At 40.4% G+C, this 13,743-nt stretch overlaps 2 protein-coding genes across 2 annotated transcripts; one reads left to right on the top strand and one right to left on the bottom strand.

Annotated features, from left to right (window-relative positions):
* Positions 1 to 1,287: 1,287 nt before the first annotated feature.
* Positions 1,288 to 6,913, bottom strand: chst3b (carbohydrate (chondroitin 6) sulfotransferase 3b; the record flags this gene model as incomplete). The annotated part of the gene is made up of 3 exons (XM_079235136.1): positions 6,879 to 6,913; positions 2,717 to 2,932; positions 1,288 to 2,515 (listed from the first exon to the last, which is right to left on the bottom strand). The coding sequence occupies exons 2-3, from the start codon at positions 2,794 to 2,796 to the stop codon at positions 1,288 to 1,290; spliced, it is 1,308 nt and encodes a 435-aa protein (XP_079091262.1). The 5' UTR covers positions 2,797 to 2,932; positions 6,879 to 6,913.
* Positions 6,914 to 7,982: 1,069 nt separating this feature from the next.
* ghitm (growth hormone inducible transmembrane protein) lies at positions 7,983 to 12,484 on the top strand. The gene is made up of 9 exons (XM_079234888.1): positions 7,983 to 8,023; positions 8,435 to 8,562; positions 9,338 to 9,440; positions 10,218 to 10,329; positions 10,447 to 10,588; positions 10,767 to 10,875; positions 11,111 to 11,299; positions 11,747 to 11,918; positions 12,011 to 12,484. Exons 2-9 carry the CDS (start codon positions 8,452 to 8,454, stop codon positions 12,093 to 12,095), a joined length of 1,023 nt encoding a protein of 340 aa, XP_079091014.1. The 5' UTR covers positions 7,983 to 8,023; positions 8,435 to 8,451; the 3' UTR covers positions 12,096 to 12,484.
* The last annotated feature ends 1,259 nt before the right edge of the window (positions 12,485 to 13,743 follow it).

Here is a 13,743-nt window from a genome sequence, read left to right as displayed (position 1 = left end):
GACAGATGTTACTTTTATTTTAAACAACATGGATATCTTTTGCATTGGTCTGCCACATCTGCATCTTGAAAGATGATGAAATGGGGAAGTTGTGCTCATGTCAGTTGAATGTGAAGTTAACTAAAATAACCAGTTGCCACAGTTATGAGTGCAGTATTTTCATGCCAAAAGGGAGATGTTTCAAAGAATTTATTGTTACAAACAAGATGCAAAAGAAACAGACTTGAACATCAGCAAACAGTCTAGCAGGCCAGAATATCGGGGCCTCTTTTTATCACCAGCCAAGAGACTTGAGTCAACAGACAGACCTGCCGACAAACCTCACACAATACTGCAAACCAGCTGCAGTTGGAATGTCCGCATACAGTGGCAGTGTAAACATCTGTTTTTACAGAATGGGTCCTTCCGATCCTGAGGACAACTTCAAAACACTTTTGGCCAATTACAAACATGCATGTACAGCAAACTGCAGTCTATGTGTGCAAGAAAAGACCAAAATAACCTGTACACATTCAGAGCTAGAGTCATTATAACTCTTAGCAAAGAAGAAATAAATACATTTACATTGGACATTACTTCTAAGTCCCATGCCTAGAAATAACTTGGGAAAACCTTGTTGTTTCCTCTCCCTGCCATAAGCATTGCTATACAAAGCTATATATTTTTTATTTTTTGGCTACGCATAAACATTTTGTTTTTAAGTTTCTTTGGTGTAAAAGCAGCATACGTTGCTAACTCAAGTTGCTAAAAGAAAATAGGTTCCTGGAAGTGTTTAAAACAGTTGGCTGTTGTTCACAAACCCACAGCTATCTCCCGCGGGACATTCCTATATTTGCTAAGAAGTTAAATTTGGACTGGCTTGCAGATCAAGCCAAAGATACAGTTTGGACAGAGAAAATAGTTCGGAGTGCAAAAACAAAGATAGCTAACTATTTTCCCATATGTAAAGTCTCTCTCTCTCTCTCTCTCTCTCTCTCTCTCTCTCTCTCTCTCTCTCTCTCTCTCTCTCTCTCTCTCTCTCTCATATATATATATATATATATATATATATATATATATATATATATATATATATATATATATATATACACCCTGCTTCAATATTTAAACGTTTTATATGAACTTTCTGCTCAACAGTACAATTTCTTTATTAAACTATTTTAAATAGCACAAACCTTTAAATAGCACACAATCAGAAAATATATCGCTCTCTGTATCAGGATACATTACCCTAATAAATATCTAATTTTTCCTGTATCTGAGTTCAGAATTCATGTCCGTAAAAGTCTATAAAAAGTTGAACACTTTTTCCTCAATCAAACTAATAGACTTATCTGTTAGCATTTCTTCACTGCTTACAAATTTGTACCCAAAAAGCTTCAGCGTTGGTCCACAAACTTTCTGTACAACCTGGGCTATTTTAAATGGCAAAGTGAACCTCCACTTCTCTACTTGTTCTGAGGAGTTTTTCTGTGTGGAGTAAACACCGCTGGCCTCCTTGGAGGCCTGGGTGTTCTTCATGATCCAGGATTTTACTTGCGGAGTGAACGGGATTCCAGTGAACTTGTACATCTCCGTCGCCTTACTCATGGGGAACCGAGCGATGTCCTCGTACCGCACTAGCATGTAGCGCCTGCGCAGCCATGGCGGCTGTCTGAGGCCGATCTCAGCCGACATCCTGATATTGTCGCAGTTCCCTTTCAGCTTTCTCACCTCATCATCATCAATTGGCACTTCCCCATCCATAGCCCACTGCTTCCAGTTCTTGTATTTGGCTGCAAAGGCCACCATGCGCGAGGCAAGTACAGCCCGAGGATCCCGAACCAGCTGAATGAACTTCACGTCAAGGCGCGGATCCTCAGCCAGAGGACGGAGGTTCTCCAGCTGACGCACTCTCACTGACTTGATGGCCCTGTGCTCCTTTTGGAGGCAGGACTCAGACGCCATGGTCAAGTTCAGGGGACCACAGCGTCTGGTCCTGCAGTGATAACGCTCAAAGACCCCCTTGATGAAGGGGCTGCAGACTGACTCCTCACATAGAGAGCTGCTGGACTCCCTGCGGAATAGAGCGGCGGTGATATGGTCCACGGGAAGGGGGTCAATGAAGCTCTCCAGCTGGGAGAAGTCACACAGGAAGAGCTGCTGGAGCACATTGCGGTACGCCTTAACTGCCGCTGTGGCGTTGGTGCCGCCGGTCTCCAGCGTCAGCATCTTCTCCACGTGCCACAACGGCTCAAACAGGTAAAACATGTTGTCGCCCTGCTGGTTGAAAAACTCGCCCACAAACGAGGAGCCCGTCCTGGTGGTGGCTAACAGGAGGATGTGCTTCCTGCCCCCTGTCACCACCTCCTGGTGCTGGCTGTAGTCCTCCAGGCGCCGCTTCATCAGCGTGAAGGCAGAGTCCAACTTGCTGACTGAGGTAAAGGAAACATTGTGCTTCAGCAGTATGTGGGAGAATCCACTGGGCTGGAGAGGGGTCTGGGGGGTCTGCTTCAAGGTGAGTTTATCTGACACCCTGAAAGAGCGAGAGGAATCACAATGTTGTATTATCTTTTACTGGAGGAAGTCATAGCCGTGTTATTTAACTTTACATTTGCAGTAACCTCGTATTGTAGAAGTTTTTTTTTTATATATCTGTTTAGAGCTGGAAAGAGATAAACACACACACCTGCTGGGAATCACTAAAGCACTCCATTGATCACTGAAATGGACTTACCTTGAGATAATGTTGTTTTCCTTCTCAATGATAACAAGTGCCACAAAAAAGACGATGGATATTGTGTATTTGATCCTCATTCTTGGAAGTAGCTGTGCCAGGATATGCTTTTACAGACTGCTTCTTAATGGGTTCTGCCAATCTCACAAGTCTCCAGTCGCCTTCTTAAAGAGCCTTCCAGTTATTTGTATTCCCCGTTGTAGGCAATGTTTCATCCTGTAAATGAAATGAACATCAACCTGTCAGTTACACATTTTGCACATTTGAGCACGGCGGTGAGTAAACCTACTTTGGTCTCAATTCATTCTGTCGAAACACATCAAGGTATTGGTTTTTACCACTCATGGAAATGGGGAAGTTGACAGTGTATTGCTAAATATGTAAAACTGCTCTGTGATGCCGAGTCAGAGTAGTGGTTATATAGAGCACTTTCCTTGTCATGTCTTTTTGTATTCCTGTACCGTATCACTCTACTGTGTTCTGCAAAACCAACGATGGAGGCATTCACTCTGAGACAAAAATATAATATCCTGAGAAGAATAGGAAATAGCTGAGTGTTTTAGGCTGGAATCTAAGCTCATTTTTTTACAAGAAAGTCCTTGTTATCTTGAAGTGCAGCAGTGCATTTCAGGAACATGCCCACCCACCCTGCAAGACAGAAGACTGGTGCACATAAAGAAGCTGTATTTATGAGTCAGTCTTTGTAGAAACAATTGCAAGAGCACAAATGGACTACAAGCCAGATACTGCAATCACAATCAGCACAATTTTGTAATTGAACTAATTCCACAACTGTAAAGCTGCTTGCTTAAAACACTTGTCTTGGTTAGAGTGATTATCCAAAAAACTCCCACCGATAGTACCAGTGTGGTCCAAACCACCAGCTGCTGCGCCATGTCAACACTGGGAGGAGATATTTTCAACAGAGGCCCTCAGTGACATAGGCTACTGGTACAGTAGACCATCTGGTGGTGGGCTAATGGCTTGCTGCTTCCTCATAATATGTCTTTGTGCTTCTGATTGAGACTGAAGGGGACACATGTCCAAATGCTGAGCGGTATAACTGCAGAGTGCTGAAATTGAAGGGAAAGGCCTGCTTGTCGTTGAGACATAAATTGCCGCGCTCCGAGCCTGCAGGCCATCCAGTACTTGTGTTACTCTGTAGAGGGCCGACAGCGGGGAAGTCAAAAGAAGATAAGAGTGGATTTAATGGTGCCTATGTGTATTTGAGAATGTCTTGCACATTCCTGACATATGATATTTCAAGATAATGGCAGCTTGGCTCAGATCCCTGACTAATCTTTGGATTTTAGCATAATCCTGCCTTACCTCGTCTGCCAGAGAAAGGGTCAATAACACGGCAAGACTAAATGAGATCGTCTCCACCCTGAGGAAATTGGCAGTGTCAGTTTGATGTGTGGCCACAAAAATGCCATGTAAGAAATGTAGAAGCATACAAGTAAGCACATAGAGGGAGTACTGTACAGGCAGTCCTTAAAAATCCTGAATCAGACGTCTGGGTTTGTGAAAACATTTGTTTATTGGATCTGTCAGGTGCAATGCACAGACTCCTGAGTGTGTCTGGGATTTCTTATGGATCAGTGTTAAACGATTGCAGGTCTAGCCTCTGGGCCTACACATTAGTGAAACTGCTGCTATTAATCAGCTGAACCAAAAGCCAACAGAGCAACCTTTTTACTACAGCGAGGTAGTCGCATGTTCGACACACGAAACAAGCATCACTGTGCCGGAAAGCCTGATACATGAGCATAATTTTCTGAATTACGATGAACCCAAATGTCTGAGTTGCAACACGTCTGGGAGGGCCAGTTCTCACATTCTGTTGCGACATCTGTCCCGAGCCAGTTTTGAGCACAGAAACCAGTCCAAATGACTGACATCTAAACACAGGGAATGGTTGGACACTGCCTGCGAAATTCTCTGAGAGGGAATGGGAAGTTTACAGCTCCAATAGAGCACTGTTGACGTGGAGCGGCGTGTAATGAAAAGGTGGACAGCTTGTGCACTTAGACACGTTTTCACCGGGAGGAAAAATCTGCTCCCGTCTTGCACCACCCTGCCGCATGCCACAACCACAAAGGTCTCTTTACACAGGAGTGACTCTAAAGCTCCTTTGGGCTGAGATCGCAGAACATAAACAGGTCAGGTCACTCGCACGTCACAGGGTCAGTGAGTAACCCCCCGATGTTACAAATCTCGTGGTGCATGTTAGATAGTCGACTGTACCACAGGAAACGACTCAGTCCTTTAGTCTTCAGTGGTCATTTAACATTGCACAGTTACAGTCACAGTTTGTAAGTAAACCACCAGAATATCTGAGTAAATATACCATTAGAGTGCAGCATATTTGTTCTGCAGTTTATTATCTAGTGGACCTGAACCAATTAAGACAAACACCCAAAAATATTTCACCTAATGAATAAGACATTACTGAACAATTAACTGTTCTTTCGGTGGAAAAAGTTCATTTAAAATACCTTTTATATTATGTATTAGAGCAGTTTTAGTTTTCTCTATGTATTGTTTTAAATAAACCCAATAAATCCACATGAACAATTCATCAACAAAATAAGTGGTCTCAGGTTTTGTCATTGATATGGTAAATTAGATGTACACCAATTATCTCAGCGTATTGCATCTGCTGTGTAAAGTGAAAAAAAGAAAACACACATGAGCCGACATTGTTGAATATTCACAAACCACTGAGGCATATGACACTTTTGATCATCTACTCATAACAAAACCGCCACTGCACCATTTATCATCTTGCTACAAATGCTTTTAATAGCTGCCTCTTATTTAATGTAAATCTATGTGAAGACAAATTAAACACCACCCAGCCAAACTATGCCTGACATTGTGTACGCGTTCTCCCATTCCAATCCCATAACAGGTAAAGGGATTATTTTCGATCCTCTCTTAAATACAGTTTGTAGGCATAATAATTAGAGGATGTGTGTCTCGATATACCAAAATAACAAGATAGAAAATACAAACTTTTGAAAAGTAATAGCAGAAAAAGATTGTGCAACATGCCACTATGCCACTACGACATGTTGGAACCTGTCAACCATTTATTCTATACCGGTTATACTGTCAATCTGTCATGTTTATGTTTGGTTTGAAGTCATAATGGGCAGTGGAGGAGGCACTTTTTTGCACTACATTGATTTTATAGCTTTAGTTAGTGACTTTGCAAATTAAGATTTGACATACAAACACATCATCAACATATTAAAAAGGGGATGCCTTGTTATTTAAGGTATGTATTAGCCAAACACAGACATTCCCACCTGAGATGTTTCTTAATTCAGTCTCCAGAAAAAGCACAATTTACAAACATGATTGATATATAGTAGATCACAATACAAAATTGCACACCTTACTGTGATAATGCAATATTTTCTATGTACTACATGCAGTGTATTATTAAAGAATGCTCATCATGACCTATCAAAGGAGAACAAGGTAGAGTGTGTTCAATCAGTATCCTGTTTGATTGGCAAGTTTGTTCTCGGTAAGTTACACTGACAGTTTGATCAGTTTCATATACGTTATATCCTGATATCAAAAATAGGTTTTGGACAGATTCGTGTTGAGATGACCATAGTGGCCAATGTAAGGAATTTTGCCTTAAAAAAATCTATAAAAAGAGAGATGTTTAATTAAGGTCGTTAAAGAGTCATACTTATTGATACAATGTCTGTGATTTTGCACTTTGAGAATAGAGCGCATTGGTAATGCAGACAAATGAAAATAAAAGTAGGCTTTACATGCATTGTATTACTTTAAATACACAGCAGTGACATAGCCAGCAACATTTCACTGCAAATGTTTAAACCGGTTGAATATAAACCTTCTTTAATGCAACAGTGTTCAGGGTCTCTGGAGAGCATGCGCTGCATCCAAAGGTCAAAAGGACAAACAGCTCAACTGAAGTCATGCTTTCTTAATAAGAAGACACTAGAAAAGAAAATTCACTTTCCTTAAACTTTTATGTCAAAGATTCACAACTATTTTAGGGCGATTTTATTGTATTTATGTAGTTTTTTAGGGTGATGTTAGAACCTAACATTCCTCCCATGTGATATTATTATTTTAGTTATTTATGAAGTAGCCTCTCAAAGCCTGCTCTCCATACCCACCATCATGATGAGCTGCGGTGTCTGAAGGCTTCCCGCTTCGGTTCATGCGTGAAGTTGATCAGCCTTCCCTCAAAGAGTGACTCCGGATCGAAATGAAATCCATTACTTCCCAACAAGACTTCACTCGTGTGACAACACACTGTCCAATCCAAAAGAAGTAGATCGAGTAGTTTGAGAAAGTAAAACCTGTGGATCAGATGGACTCATGTTTGAGGAGGCTGCCGGTCAGGCTGCCTGGTGAACTGAATGACAAGTAAGTGCAACAGTTGCGACTCAGTGACTCTCTTGGGAAAGTTTGGTCCAAAGGAGCGGAGCTGCAGGTAGGAGGCGCACCGCCATCACCCCTCAGCCGAGTATGTGCTAATGATTAACAAACTAACTTTGTACACACACAAAAATACACGATAAGCAATGGTAGAGGACTAATACTGTTGTTGTATGTTGCTGTCATTTTGCATATTTAATGTATTTTTTGTAATTATTGACGTGGTCGCAATCAAAGAAGAGGCAAGCGCTCCACCTAGTGGACAACGCGCGTCTCAATTTCTACATTGACTGCATCTGGAAATCGTTCCAAAACTCGTTTACGTTTTCTGTCTATAACGTGAGTTATACATAAAAAATATAAAACAGGGTATTTACTTAAGTAGGCTACTATACCTGTGGTTACAACACTTCAAGAGGAAACATGGCCTACTTTTTACGACAGCAGTCATTTTTACTTTACATATTAGGTTTTTGCATAACATAATATGTGTTGAATTGTGTTGTTGTATGTATTTGTACTTTTGGGTATAACGTAGTTTAAATTAACTCTAATTTGAGCCCTCTGAACAAATTACTGCATCTTTAAAACAATAATAGTGTAGGTGGAATAAAGACACTCTCAAAGGGGCTTGAATACAGTATTTTTTTTAAATACATTTTAATATGGCTATTTGCTTCTTGGACCAATGATTACAGTCACCACAGTATTATACGATTATAAAATGCAGCCCGATTAAGAACTACACTTCCCAATCAAACCTGTCGCTTAGTGATGACGTACTAACGAAGAACCGTCACCGAGGTTGCAAAACAATTGCGTCAGTAAGTCGCGCAGTTGTTTCTAGAAAGGTGAACGACGAACGTTTCATTCTCGGTATGTAGCTAACATTCACGTCACTTTAAATCTAAATATCTAAATGTCTTGAAGTTAGCCGTTTTAAACCAGAAAATAATGTGCTCGTGATAACAGTTAATCTTCTCGGTCAGACTAAACACCGAAATCGCGGAAGTTCCCGAAGACTTTAGCGAAAAGAGTCTCAAACGTTTCGCAGCTAACATTCTTGGTGTGAGCTAACTTTAACGTTAGCTAGCTTACTTAGGTTAGCTAACGTACAATGTTAAAATACCAAAGGTAAAGTGATTAGCTGTTATTACTACAGTGCTTTGTTTGTGTAATCATAACAATATTACATGTGCACAAATGTGGGTTAGTTATGCCACACGACTGTCTGACATTTACTGTAACGTCACCTGACGCTCTCCTTTATTTTTCACACTGATGCAGGATAATATATTGTGACCATGTTGGTGGCGAGGCTGACGTGCCTGAGGAGTCTTCCTCTCGCCGGGCTGCGTCCTGTGCTGAGAGCCCCCACCCTGAAGGCCTGTCCACCCCTGCTCAGGCCCCAGCAGGTACCGTGAAGTTACCACCGACAGGGTGGCATTCACTTCTCTCAGCTTCATAATTTCTCCAGCACCGCACACAGACTACTACTATTACTTTGTAGCTCTCCTACTAAGATTAGACTACATTAGAATAAACTATTAATCATCTTAAATCACAGTAGATATGAATTTATTCAAGGTTAAATCAGATAGTGGGCACTGAATGCAAAAACAACACTGCATATGATATATCAAACCTCAAATTACCAGAGTTTGTTTCTTTAAACATCCTATTCTGTCTTTCCTTGACAGCCATATTTTAATTTGTCACACACATTTTTGGTGACGGTTGGGTAAAGATGTTAAACAATGTCTATATACAGTAGGAGAGAAACGGTATATTTGAAGCAAATCTGATGCCTCAGATTTGACCAATTGACCGGCATGGTAAGAAACTGCAGCCTGATATTCAGAATTAATGGCACAGCAATCTCATTTAAAAATTGGAGATGTTGGCAGCAATTCAGTCGTCTGACAGACGGCTTAACAACTGCTCTGTAATTCAGGGGTCACATATTTTGAACTCTGAAGCACATTTCTTGTCCCATCAAGGCCTTTATTGATTGAATTCATAAACTCGTTCTCAGTAAAAAATGTGGACCGTGAAATGAGTTGAAAAGAAGTATAATAAATCGTGTACCCATATGACTCCTTAGTAGTTTTGATTGACAAGACTGTGTGTAAAAATCCCAGTCACTTCATCAACAATTCAGTTTTGTGTAACGTGTTTTTCTTTCACCAGGGTTATGCTTCTAAGGCCAGATTTGGTTTCCGCCGTGGGAACACGACCAGGGAGCAACTCAAAGAAGCAGCTTTTGAGCCAGCAACGAATACCGCTATTAAATGTAATCACTATTACCTATACTAGTTAAATGAATGAATATATACTTTATTAATCCCAAGCGTGTCAAGTAGCAGCAATTTACAGACAAAAAATAAGATATAAAAATAGCAGGGATGATATATATATATATATATATATATACACACACACACAATAATAATACTAATAAAAATAGCTGGGATGAAAGAAAAAAGAACAGAGTATTAATTTAGGAATTAAATTAAACAGTAGCAGTGCAAGTACGTATGTGTATATTAAGTGTGTGAGGTATAAATAAACAAACAATAGGAGAGTGCAAAAATGCAAATTATGTATGTAATATGTGAAGTGTAGATAAACATAAACATGTACAGTGATTAATCAGTCGGAGGATCTGGCAAGCGGTGACTTATTATAAAGTCGTAATGCCGTAGGCAGGAATGTTTTCCTGTAGCGGTCCTTGTGACAGCGGAGCGTGATGAATCTTTTGGAGAAAGTGCTCCGCTAACCCTGCAGTAGGTGTTACATGCTGTTACTATTGTACTCTTACATAACTGAAGTTTTATGATATCCACTCTTTTGAGAAAGCCACGGGTTTGCCAACATACAATGACCTCACAGTCTCAAGCTTTTTTTTCTTGTCTAAAAAGTAAATACGCCAAATTTCCCTTTGAGGCACAAATTAAACCTTTTACAGTCCCTTTGTTTATCTGTAACGCATCACGTATGTAGGTTTATTATATAGTGCTATGGTATACATTTTAAGGTGTGTCTGAAACAATTATTGTTGTGTCCACAGTTGACAGCATGGGTAGAATGATTCTGGCTGGAGGTGCAGCAGTTGGCCTTGGAGCTCTGTGCTACTATGGACTCGGCATGTCCAATGAAATCGGTGCCATTGAGAAATCAGTGTGAGTAACTACTTTTTGTTCCGGCGTCTTCATTTTGTTTTGAAACACGGGTCAGTAGGAAGTGTTTGTTCCCTTCCAAGAGCTCCATATTCACCTGGCTCTCTGTTCTCTGTGCAGGATCTGGCCTCAGTATGTGAAGGACAGGATCCACTCCACCTACATGTACTTTGCAGGAAGTATTGGGCTCACGGCTTTGTCAGCTGTAGCAGTGAGCAGAACCCCGGCACTTATGGGTCTGATGATGAGAGGATCCTGGCTGGTAAGCTACTCAAGTAGACCATACATAGATCCTCACTGCTTCGCAACATGTCTTTTCAAATTAAATTTAAGGCTAATTTACCATGGAGCTAGTTTAGTAATATCCTGATTCATCAATATTCAACATTTTAAGTGTAAAAACAGGTTATTAATATGAATGCCTATTTGTTTTATCCCAGGCTATAGGAGCTACATTTGCGGCTATGATTGGTGCCGGCATGCTGGTTAGGTCCATTTCGTATGAGCACAGCCCAATGCCCAAACATCTCGCTTGGATGGCCCATGCAGGTTTGTAAGACAATGTCCAGTAGAAAAATATTACTCTGTTATGTTGTCTCACTTTGTGCTTCGATTTTGCTTATGTAGTTGCCTCAATTGGACACTAGAGGGAAGTCATGTAAAGGCTCAGAGTAACATCTCATGTTGTATTTAAAACCACTACATTTAGATGTATGACGTGTGTTTTTTGTTGTATGTTTTGAACGTGTTATTGAGATGTCTTCTTGCTTTATTTATTGATAAGGTGTGATGGGTGCTGTCATCGCTCCCCTCACTCTCCTCGGAGGGCCTCTGATGATTAGGGCCGCCTGGTACACAGCAGGAATTGTGGGAGGTCTGTCCACTGTGGCCATGTGTGCCCCAAGTGAGAAATTCCTCAATATGGGCGGGCCATTGGCTGTTGGCTTCGGAGTGGTCTTCGCTTCCTCTATTGGTTAGTATAATGCAGTTTCACCTCATCGTCTCAGTTGCACTATAGGAAGTACCCAAAAAGAATAAATGTACAAGAAAACAAATTTGGTTGCAGTTGTGGACAGAAATCTAGCAATCATGACAGATTACCGTTTCCATGATGGTTTAATTTATAAACACAGTAGGAATCTCATAGTGCACATATCTTCCAATTATGATGCTGTCAGATTGGAGCAGTTTGTAGTTTACATATTCCTGTTCACATACATGTGTGTTAATTATTTAGTGCTGTGGCAAGCAGCTAAACATCTCATTGTTTTTTATAGTAACCACAGGAAGGTAGTTTATGGATCAGCCACATACATACATATATATTCAAATTAGACAATTAGCTAATTAATTAGATATGTCTGTATCAATTTGACTCTGTACTTGTTAGTCTCACAGCAAATCTTCTTGTCTGCTTCAGGGTCAATGTTCCTGCCGCCCACGTCAGCATTCGGAGCAGGCCTGTACTCGGTGGCCATTTATGGAGGCCTGGTCCTGTTCAGCTTGTTCCTCCTCTATGACACACAGAAGATCATCAAAAGGGCAGAGACACACCCAGTCTATGGCGTGCAGAAATATGACCCCATTAATGCGTAAGTTCACTTTAAATGCAGTTTTCAGCAGAATAATGTTACTTATGTACTTGCATAAAGACAAGGGTCTCATATTCTTCTTAATCACACAGGTGTATGGGGATTTACATGGACACACTGAACATCTTCATGAGACTGGTGATGATTCTGTCTGGTGGTAATGGCAAAAGGAAGTAAACAGCAGCATTTTGACTACAGCCTCAATTTTACCCTCCAGAGCTAAAAAAAAAAATCATATTTTATTACGAGCAGCATGAGCCAGGTGCTAATTCTTAGTGACAAGTCTTATCCAACTGGTAAAATTCATGATTGCTTTGCAAGAGTGTGAAGAAGAATATTGCACTTTCTGGTGCAAAGAGGAAAAATCGTGTACATTAATAATGCAATGAGTGCTCTTAGGTTGATTGTGGAATATCTGGTTTATCCTGGGGGTTGCAAATGGGTTAAATCTGTCAGCGTCAATCTGCTTGCCTCAGATATTGTTTGTATTCTTTATGTTTTATATTTATTTCAACTTGATGGTTTCTGTTTCTTATACGAATAAAAGTTAAAGAATATCTGGAACACACACGTCAACCATAGACTGGTCCAATATCGCAGTACATAAACTGACTTCTCTTGCTCTGGTAGACACTGATATAGCCCTTTTGTGATGTGTTAAATCAGTTGGCACTCCTTCATATATTTCTGAGAAAATATACAGTAATTTTAATAATTGAATCACTCAATAAATACGTAAAAAGTGTGAAAAGTTTATTTGGTCCGAAGTCGCTGTTAACTATTTTGAAAAGGGATCGGAGCTGTCAGAGATTGGTTCACTTTTTCACAGAATACATTTTGACATGTCACAGTAGGAAGAGCCCCACTACTACTACTACTACCATTAATGATTGCTGGATTCTGTTTAGCTGCTTCGGTTTCAGGGTCCTGTTATTGTGCGTGCAGGCTCTCTATCTCTTCTTGCTGGGACACTTGAATAGAACAAAGCCATTGGTAATGTTGTTCAGTCACACTGTTGCTTTTGCTTCTATGACACCAACAACACCTGGTATACAGCTATAAATAGTAATAACATTCATTAACACAAATGATGGGACGCATATTTGTTGTCATCTTTAGGTGAAATACATATTTGCACACTTGGACTCTAAAAAGAGTTTTGGTTCTTATAATTTCTTAAATCAATTATTAAACGTCAATTATCTTCTTGGAATGTCACGTAATTTACAATAGAACGATGCCAAATATTCATAAAATTGCATTGATCCTAGTTGAACATGTCTACTTGATTGCTGACATTCGTAATATAATAATATTGGAAAGAATAGACTTATCCAACAATGCTATAATCCACTTGATTTTAGGAAAAGAGTCTAATGGTAGCAGTCATTGAGTTTCATGTGGCTTCCATTAACATTACAAAGTAGTTCAGTAACCTGCAATACCACTCAAACACAAACAATGAATTGTGGCTCAAGTCAGTGCGAGGAAATGTTGGTGTAAAGTTTTGTCCACAACCTGCATGAGCCAAAACTTACATGTGTCACCATTAGTCATCAGCTCTGACCCGACTATGAGGGGCCGGCAAGGTCCACCTTATAAACAGGCAGTGTGTAGCAGCAGATGACAAAGGCTTAGTGCAGTAATCCTCTTGTCCACCATCTGGCTGCTCCTCTAAAATTAAACCTCCAAACCAGGGCACTTGCAACAGATGCTAACATCTGTAAATATGCAGGTGCTCCATTAAAGCACGTTCACATGGAGCAAACAGCTGCCAGGGAGTGTTTCAATCTCTCAGATCATGTTCACGTTTAGCACACGTATG

The sequence above is a fragment of the Taurulus bubalis genome, assembly GCF_910589615.1.
Source record: "Taurulus bubalis genome assembly, chromosome: 2".
NCBI lineage: Eukaryota > Metazoa > Chordata > Actinopteri > Perciformes > Cottidae > Taurulus > Taurulus bubalis.
This window is presented reverse-complemented; position numbering and strand designations above follow the sequence as displayed.